This window comes from Somniosus microcephalus, chromosome 25, assembly GCF_052327205.1.
Source record: "Somniosus microcephalus isolate GS21.2 chromosome 25, FLI_Smic_1.0, whole genome shotgun sequence".
NCBI lineage: Eukaryota > Metazoa > Chordata > Chondrichthyes > Squaliformes > Somniosidae > Somniosus > Somniosus microcephalus.
The window spans coordinates 27831056-27840930 of record NC_141011.1 but is presented as its reverse complement, the minus strand read 5'-3'; the positions used below and the strand labels follow the sequence as shown (position 1 = coordinate 27840930).

The 9875-nt window shown below is 46.8% G+C and overlaps 1 protein-coding gene across 2 annotated transcripts in view; it reads left to right on the top strand.

Moving 5' to 3' along the window:
* zmynd12 (zinc finger, MYND-type containing 12) overlaps window positions 1-9875 on the top strand; it is a 39092-nt gene that overhangs the window by 124 nt on the left and 29093 nt on the right. For both annotated transcript variants that reach the window (XM_085966955.1, XM_085966956.1), the window contains exon 2: window positions 91-376. In XM_085966955.1, coding sequence (XP_085823081.1) covers window positions 261-376 — 116 coding nt within the window. In that variant the 5' untranslated portion in view covers window positions 91-260. The remainder of the gene's footprint in view (window positions 1-90; window positions 377-9875) is intronic.

Here is a 9875-nt window from a genome sequence, read left to right as displayed (position 1 = left end):
TCAATAAGTGATTGCCAATTTTGTTAAAAATTGTCATACAGAGGACACTTTGATATTTAAATAATTCGATTTCTCTTCATTTATTTTTAGTTTCGATTTGTGATGTGGCACGTCTGCTGGGGGAAGCACTAAGAAGTGCAGCAGGCTGTGGGTTCAGAAGTCAGAGTCCTTAGCAACAGGCCAGAAGTCCCTAGCAACCGCAGCATTTGAGAGGCTGAGAGAGGTTTTCAAGCAAGGACTGACGTTCCTTGGACACCAAAATGCTCAGTTCTTCTATTTATCCGCTTGCTAATCCCAAGGGCGTCAAGCTGGAGTGTGAGATGTGCCAAAAAACCGCTTATATTATGTGCTCCCAGTGCAGAGTGACTTATTACTGGTGAGTAAAGGGCTACCCTTCTTTTGCCAAATCTATAACCAGCCAAAGAACTGATTAAGGACAGGACAGGCGGAAGGATTGCAGCTATTTTGGTGCAACCAATAAACTGTAACTAAACAAAAAAAATTAAAGAAAACTTAACAATTAAATTTAAATTTTGTTGGCGGTAGGATTGCAACGCCAGTTTTGATTTTCTTTAATTGCCAATTAGGACGACTGAGTCATCAATCAAGAATCAAATTAACAAAAGTGCCCCTCTTTTAAAGGAGCGCAAACAATAAACTCCAAATTATAGATAAAAAAGGAAACTTATCAAATGAAAGCATACTATTATTGTCCGTGTCAATTGTGCACTCCAGTCCCTCCGGTCGCAGAAAGCGTCAAGCGTACCAACGGACACTGTGTGCTCCCTCTCCAGGGACACCCGGGCACGAACATAGCTGCGGAAGAGAGGCAGGCAGTTGGACCGAACGACCTTCTTGACTGAAATAACGACAGAAAATGCTGGAAACACTCAGCAGACCAGGCAGCATCCGTGGAGAGAGAAACAGAGTTAACGTTTCAGATCCGTGACCCTTCATCAAAACTGGAAAAAGTTAGGGGTGTAACAGGTTTTAAGCAGGTGTAGAGGCAGGGAAAGGGTGGGGGGAGGGGAGGAAGGAATTAAAGGGACAGTCTGTGCTAGGATTGAAGGCAGGAGAGATTAAATGTTGCAAATGGGGATGGCAGAATCATCAACAGCTGTCGCCTGAAAAAATGCGGGCAGGGGTTATAGTCTGAAATTGTTGAACTCAATGTTGAGTCCAAAAGGCTGTAAAGTGCCTAATCGAAAGATGAGGTGCTCTTCCTCGAGCTTACGTTGAGCTTCAGTGGAACAGTGTAAGAGGCCGAGGACAGAGTGATCAGAGTGGGAGTGGAGCTGAGAATTAAAGTGACAGGCGAGCGGAATTACTCCTTGACCTGCACTGCTTGGACCTGTTAATGGCCACCCCGGCCAGGCCCAGGAGCAGATCCACGAGGAGGGTGGCTCCAGTTCTGATTATTTTTGCCGATGACGCATTCAATTGAAAACCTTAATAACGTATCATAAGACAGATAAATAAGTGCAGGAAATAGATATTTTTTTAAAATGAGACACAATTAAACCCTCCATGGGGAAGTGCACGTGTGGATACAAAGAAAGAAATACTTGCATTTCTATAGCGCCTTTCACGACCACCAGATGTCCCAAAGCGCTGGCCAGCCAATGAAGTGATTTTGAAGTGTAGTCTTCAAGTCAAGCACGGGCAAGGAAACCTCCTGCTGATTACCACCTACCGCCCTCCCACAGCTGATGAATCAGTACTCCACCATGATGCACTGAGAGTAGCAAAGGCACAGAATGTACTCTGGGTGGGGGACTTCAATGTCCATCACCAAGAGTGGCTCGGTAGCGCCACTACTGACCAAACTGGCCGAGTCCTGAAGGACATAGCTGCCAGTCTGGGCCTGCGACAGGTGGTGAGAGAACCAACACGAGGGAAAAACCTACTTGACCTCGTCCTCACCAATCTACCTGTCGCCGATGCATCTGTCCATGACAGTATTGGTAGCAGTGACCACCGCACAGTCATTCTGGAGACGAAGTCCCGTCTTCACACTGAGGACATCCTCCATCGTGTTGTGTGGCACTACCACCGTGCTAAATGGGATAGATTCAGAACAGATCTAGCAGCTCAAAACTGGGCATCCATGAGGCGCTGTGGGCCATCAGCAGCAGCAGAATTGTATTCCACCACAATCTGTAACCTCATGGCCTGGCATATCCCTCACTCTACCATTACCATTAAGTCAGGAGACCAATCCTGGTTCAATAAGGAGTGTAGAAGAGCATGCCAGGAGCAGCACCAGGCGTACCTAAAAATGAGGTGCCAACCTGAGGAAGCTGCAACACAGGACTACATGCATGCTAAAAAGCAGAAGCAGCATGCTATAGACAGGGCTAAGCGACCCCACAATCAACGGATCAGATCAAAGTTCTGCAGTCATACCACATCCAGTCGTGAATGGTGGTGGACCATTAAACAACTAACGGGAGGAGGAGGCTCCATGAATATCCCCATCCTCAATGATGGTGGAGCCCAGCACGTGACTGCAAAAGACAAGGCTGAAGCGTTTGCAACCATCTTCAGCCAGAAGTGCCGAGTGGATGATCCATATTGGCCTACTCCTGAAGTCCCCACCATCACAGAAGCCAGTCTTCAGCCAATTCGATTCACTCGATATCAAGAAACAGCTGAGCGCAATGGATACAGCAAAGGCTATGGGCCCCAACAACATCCCAGCTATCTTGCTGAAGACTTGTGCTCCAGAACTAGCCGCGTCTCTAGCCAAGCTGTTCCAGTACAGCTACAACACTGGCATCTATCCGACAATGTGGAAAACTGCCCCAGTATGTCCGGTTCACAAAAAGCAGGACAAATCCATTCCGGCCAATCATCGCCACATCAGTCTACTCTGAATCATCAGCAAAGTGATGGAAGGTGTCATCAAAAGTGCTATGAGGCAGCACTTACTCACCAATAACCTGCTCACTGATGCCCAGTTTAGGTTCCACCAAGACCACTTGGCTCCAGACCTCATTACAGCCTTGGTCCAAACATGGACAAAGAAGCTTAATTCCAGAGGCGAGGTGAGAGTGACTGCCCTTGACATCAAGGCAGCATTTGACCGAGTGTGGCATCAGAGCCCCAGTAAAACTGAAGCCAATGGGAATCGGGGGGAAAACTCTCCACTGGCTGGAGTCATACCTAGCAGAAAGAAAGATGGTTGTGGTGGTTGAAGGTCAATCATCACAGCCCCAGGACATCGCTGCAGGAGTTCCTCAGGGCAGTGTCCTAGGCCCAACCATCTTCAGCTGCTTCATCAATGACCTTCCCTCCAACAGAAAGTCAGAAATGGGGATGTTCGCTGATGACTGCACAGTGTTCAGTGCCATTCACAACTCCTCAGATAATGAAGCAGTCCATGCCCGCATGCAACAAGACCTGGACAACGCTCAGGCTTGGGCTGATAAGTGGCTGGTAACATTCGCACCACAGAAGTGCCAGGCAATGATTATCTCCAACAAGCGAGAGTCTAACCACTGCCCCTTGACATTCAATAGCATTACCATCACCGAATCCCCCACCGTCAGCATCCTGGGGGGGTCACCATTGACCAGAAACTTAACTGGACCAGCCACATAAATACTGTGGCAACAAGAGCAGTTCAGAGGCTGGGTATTCTGCGGCGAGTGTCTCACCTCCTGACTCCCCAAAGTCTTTCCACTATCTACAAGGCACAAGTAAGGAGTGTGATGGAATACTCTCCACTTGCATGGATGAGTGCAGCTCCAACAACACTCAAGAAGCTCAACTCCATCCAGGACAAAACAGCCCGCTTGATTGGCACCCCATCCACCACCTTAAACATTCACTCCCTCCACCACCAGCGTACCGTGGCTGCCGTGTGTAACATCTACAAGATGCACTGCAGCAACTCACCAAGGCTTCTTTGGCAGCACCTCCCAAACTCGCGACCTCTTCCACCTAGAAGGACAAGGGCAGCAGGCGCATGGGAAAACCACCACCTCCAAGTTCCCCTCCAAGTCACACACCGTCCTGACTTGGAAATATATCGCCGATCCTTCATCGTCGCTGGCTCAAAATCCTGGAACTCCCTCCCTAACAGCACTGTGGGAGTACCTTCACCACACGGACTGTAGCGGTTGAAGAAGGCGGCTCACCACCACCTTCTCAAGGGCAATTAGGGATGGGCAATAAATGCTGGCCTTGCCAGCAACGCCCACATCCCATAAGCGAATTTTTAAAAAGTCACTGTTATAATGTAGGATACAGGGTGAGAATAGGTTTTGGTTCAATTTTGATGCCACCCTCCCTCCTGTCCCAGGTGACACTCACTGTCTAGGTTGGAAGGCTGGCCATTTACGTGAATTACCAAGGAAACTGCCATTTAAACATATGGGGGGAAAAATTCAGTTGTTTGCGCCTCCTGTTAGCGCCTTAAGAGGGCGCCAATTGGGGCGCAAAGCAACTAGCGCCCGGGCGCGGCGATGTTTGTGCCGCTCGTGAAATTAACTAGACATTTTGTGGCGGCGCTAAACACTACCGCCATGGTCTCCTGCGCCGGCAGATTATGACGTCAGTCGAGTGCGTTAGCGCCCCGGACCGGATATTGAGTGGCGCCCCCTGCCTTACTGCCTGCCGCTAGCAACGACAGGTTGAGGGGAGCGTTATGCTGTCAGAAAGGGACTAGGGGAGCGCTATCTAAAGGCGACCGCTTCCTGCCTTTTTTTGTCGGTGACATTTTTGCACCACGCATTCTGAGAGATAGAGAGAGAGAGAGAGAGAGAGACTTCTGGAGAGATTCAACGCTGTGTGAAGGGGTTTTGGGTACTGAGCAGCACTTTGCCGGTTTATTTTGATTTGCCCTTCCTTGCTTCACCAGCGCTCTGAGGTAGCACCTCGCTCCTCGGCCTTTGCGCCTTAAGACAGGTGTGAAGCGCCTGATTTAGCACTCCAATCACCTCCAGAGGCGATAAAAGCCAAGTTTGCTGTCGGAGGCGGAGGCGATAATTAGCGCCAGGCGCTAAACTTTGCGCATGGCCAATAATGGCGCCCCAAATGGGGCGATACTGAATTTTTCCCCCATGCTACACTTATTTATCGTTCAACCATCTGCACTTTGTAATGCATTCATAACTGGTTATGATGGCACCCATAGATAAAATATCATAACATTGCCAGTGGAATCACAGGTAATGTTGTACACATGCATCTTTCACAATTATGGACAAATTTCTCTTACCATAGCGCTCAAATTAACTTTAATCAGTCCATTGGTTGCTGAAGTAGGAAATTAAATGTAGTCAGATGATGGATTAAAACTGAAGAGTAAGGTTTTTATTAAGAAAACGTGGTGCTTTAAGTGCAGTCAGATCGACTGCTGCCTTTGTTCACATTTTTTATTTTAAAAACAGTGCCACCATTTTATCCATTGTGCAGCTTTGTTTTGAGCAAAAAAACTTTTCTTTAAAAAGAGGTGGAAAATCAGTCTTGGGGTAAAAAAAAACCCAATCTTAACCCACTCCATAGAAGAGGAGATTTGCACCAGTGTATAATTGCTGTTTGAATCAGGTAGAGGAGGGTGGTGGCCTGTGGAGCTCTACCGAAGCCAGAAGTCAATGCCCTTATGAGAGCAAATTGGGGTAAAAAAATGTGAGCTAAATTACAAGGCCTTTTAAACATATGAAACCATGTTCCTTTCTCAGGTGGAATATATCACTGGACTAGAGGACTGGAAGTGCAGCTGGTTGTGGGTACAGAGGTGACAATTGTTAGTAACAGACCATGGGGTCCTCTGCCAAAACCATCCATTATTCTAGGATCAACCTGGCTTCTTTTCTCCACCACCAAACACACCTTTAAACTCCTCTTCCCTAACCGCACCATCCTCACCTCTAACAACATGTGAGTAGCTCATGGATTTCTATGTCACCAAGATAGAGACCATCGTTCAGCTGCCTCTACTCCTTCTCCCCTCCCCTTGTCCACCAAGTCAAAATTCCTCCAAGACCCATTTACCCTAGCTCTGAACCCTGTTCTTCTCTCAAATCTCCCTCTATAAGCTCATCTCACTTATGAGATCCACCTCCTGCTCCCTGGACCCCATTCCTATTAAACTGCTGACCACCCAACTTTCTTTCCTGGTCACCATGCTAACTGATATTGTAAATGGTTCCTCCTCCCTTTTAAAAGCACCATCATCACCTCCCTCCTCAAAAATAACTCACCCTCTATCCTTGCAAACTACTGTCCAAACTCCAACCTTCCTTTCCTCTCTGAAGCCTTCGAATGTATTATTGTCTCCCAAATCCGTGCCCATCTCTCCCACAACTCCTTGACTTACTCTCTCCAATTAGGTTTCCGCCCCTCCCACAGCATTCCACAGTATGACCGTGGTGCATTATTCCTCCTCATCCGCTCTGCAGCCTTTGACATGGATGGCCACGCCATCCTCCTCCAATGCTTATCCTGTGTCCTCCAGTTTGATGACACTGCCCTCACTTGATTCCACTCTTACCTATCCAATTTTGCCAGAGCATCTCTAGCAATGGCTTCTTTCCCCATCCTCGCATACTCACCTTAGCAATCCCTCAATATCAATCGTTGCGCCCCCCCCTTTCTCATATATGTGCCACCATTTAGCTACATCATCCGCAGGCATGGGGTCAGATTTCACATATATGCTGTTGCTATTCCGTCACCTCCCTCAACCTCTCTACTGCCTCTGTCCTGTCAAACTGCTATAACAGCAAAATACTGCGGATGCTGGAAATCTGAAATAACAACAGAAAATGCTGGAAATACTCAGCAGGCCAGGCAGCATCCATGGAGAGAGAAACAGAGTTAACGTTTCAGGTCTGGGACCCTTCATCAGAACTGGAAAAAGCTGGAGATGTAACAGATATTAAGCAGGTGCAGAGACGGGGGGGGGGGTGGGGGGGTAGGAGGGGAGGAAGGAATTGAAAGAACATGCTGTGAAAATGTTGCAAATGGGAATGGCAAAACCATACTGCATGAAAAATGGGGGCAGGGATTATTATCTGAAATTGTTGAACTCAATGTTGAGTCCGGCAGGCTGCAAAGTGCAACAATTTCAGATAATAATCCCTGCCCCCATTTTTCATGCAGTATGATTTTGCCATTCCCATTTGCAACATTTTCACAGCATGTTCTTTCAATTCCTTCTTCCCCTCCTAACCAGCCCCCCCCCCCCCCCCTGTCTCTGCACCTGCTTAATATCTGTTACATTTCCAGCTTTTTCCAGTTCTGATGAAGGGTCCCGGACCTGAAACGTTAACTCTGTTTCTCTCTCCACGGATGCTGCCTGGCCTGCTGAGTATTTCCAGCATTTTGTGTCTGTCAACCAGTCTTAGATGAGCTGCAATTTCCTCCAGTTAAACATTGGGAACATTGAAGCTCCTGCTGCAAATTCTGTATCCTCACCACCAACTCCATCCCCCTCCCTGGTCACTGTCTCAGGCTGAACTGGATTGTTCACAGTCTCAGCATCCTCTATGAACTCAAGCTGAGCTTCTGAATCCATATACTCTCCATCACAAAGACTGCTTACTCCACCTCCGTAACATTGCCTGCCAAGCACCTACCTCAGCCCATCTACCGCTAAAACCTTCATGCATGCTTTTGTCACATCTAGACTCAACTGTTCCAATGCTTTCCTATCCAGCTACCCATCCTTCACCCTCCATACAGTTCAGCTAATCCAAAACGCTGCTGCCCGTATCCTATCCCACAGCAAGTCCCACTCACCCCTCACCTTCCTGTCCTCACGACCTCCATTGGCTCCCAGTTCCACAACAGCTCAAAGTTAAAATTCTCACCTTTATGTTTAAATCCCTCCATGGCTGCACCATCCCTCTCTCTTTAACCTCCTTCAGCAGTACAACACCCACCCAAACTCTCAGTTCCTGCTCTGACTCCAACCTCTTGTGCATCCCCTCTCCCTTCACCCCCCCATTGGCAACTATGCTTTCAACCACCTAGCCCCGTACTCTGGAATTGCCTCTCTGCCTCTCCATCTCTCTGGCCTCCTTTAAGACCCTTCTTAAAACCCACCACTTTGACCGTGTTTTTAGTCACCCCTCCTGATATCTCCTTCTTTGGCTTGGTGTCCATTTTACTTTGTGCCTCAGTGGGATGTTTTTCTACATTAAAGGTGCTGTATAAATGCAAGTTGTTGAGATTTAATAGAGGCTTTTTAAATTATATGGGGTTTTGATAGACTGCAAGGGAAAGGCTATCTTCTTTAGTTGGGGAGACAATGAGGTGAGTGAGTGAAGCCAGAGATTAAGAGAAATGTATTTACATAGATGGAGTATTGTGTACAGTTTTGGTCTCCTTACTTAAGGGAGGATATACTTGCCACAGAGGGAGTGCAACGAAGGTTCACCAGACTGACTCCTGGGATGGGTGGGATTGTCCTATGAAGAGAGATTGAGTAGACTAGGCCTATATTCTCTAGAGTTTAGAAGAATGATACAAAATTCTTACAGGGCTTGACAGGGTAGATGCAGGGAGGATGTTTCCCGTGGCTGGGGACTCTAGAACCTGGGGTCACAGTCTCAGAATAAGGGGTCGGCCATTTAGGACTGAGATGAGGGGAAATTTCTTCACTCAGAGGGTGGTGAATCTTTGGAATTCTCTACTCCAGAGGGCTGTGGAGGCTCAGTCATTGAGTATATTCAAGACAGAGATCGATAGATTTTTGAATATTAAGGGAATCAAGGGATATGGGGATAGTGCAGGAAAGTGGAGATAAGGTAAAAGATCAGCCATGATCTTATTGAATGGCGGAGCAGGCTCGAGGGGCCAAATGGCCCACTCCTGCACCTATTTCTTATGTTCTTATGGTTGTTGGAGCATAGAATGTTTTGCCATAGGGAATGGTCAAGGCAGAGGCCATTGCATCTTTTAAGGAAAAATTAAATAAATATTTGAAGCAGAGAAAGATACAGGGCTGTGGAGAGAGAGCAGGGCAGTGGGATTCGTTTGGAATTGCTCCAGAAAAGAGTTGGGACGTACACAATGGGCCGAATGGCTTCATTCTGTGCTGTAAACGTCTAAGGTTGTACAGTCTCACTCCAAGTGAGACTTAGCCTGACACACAGATGGCTGTTAACCTTGGAAGAGTAAAATAAGGACAAATGGTTCTGCATGAAGGGCAAGGGCAGCATTCCCTTTGAACAAAGCCTATTCTTCTCAGCTTTCGTAATTTATGGTGTTTACCATCCTATTTAAACTGTTGTATTAGTAAAGCTGTATTTATTTTGCTATTCTATCAGTGATATCAAAGAGAAAACTTCAGTGTGAAACAGTTTGAACTGTGGGCAAAGAATGAAAGGAGTTTAATTAAAATAAATATATATGATAATGGTTCAAAAATATTTGAAAAGCCCTCACAATGGAAACTATCATGTGTGTTGAATCCGTGATTCTTAAAGTATGATGTTTTCCAATAACTAGACGGAGGCTGTAAATTAACAATCAACAGGTGTTTACTGAAGGAGGGTAGTCTAAAGACTAACAGTACAGAGGCATGCTCAAGGTTTATATACAGGTGTGGTCACTGCCGGTACTACAGTATACAGGAGCTGTAAAAGTAGTTCTCTCTTAAAGGTACATACACTACAATTCCTCCCCTTTTAGATTAACAGTACCCATAACATTCAAATAACAGTTAACACTTTAACATGCACATTAAACTGAAATAGTCCATTTATAGATTCAGTCTTTGGGGCGGCTTCCTGATCCTTTCTGGATAGCGCCTTTCCTGAGGTTCTTGTTCTTGGTGCAGAGGCGATTCTGGCCCCCTTTCGTCAGTTAGTTCATCAGTTTCCGCTGCTACTGTTTCTGAGGTAGATGCTACCGGTATGTCG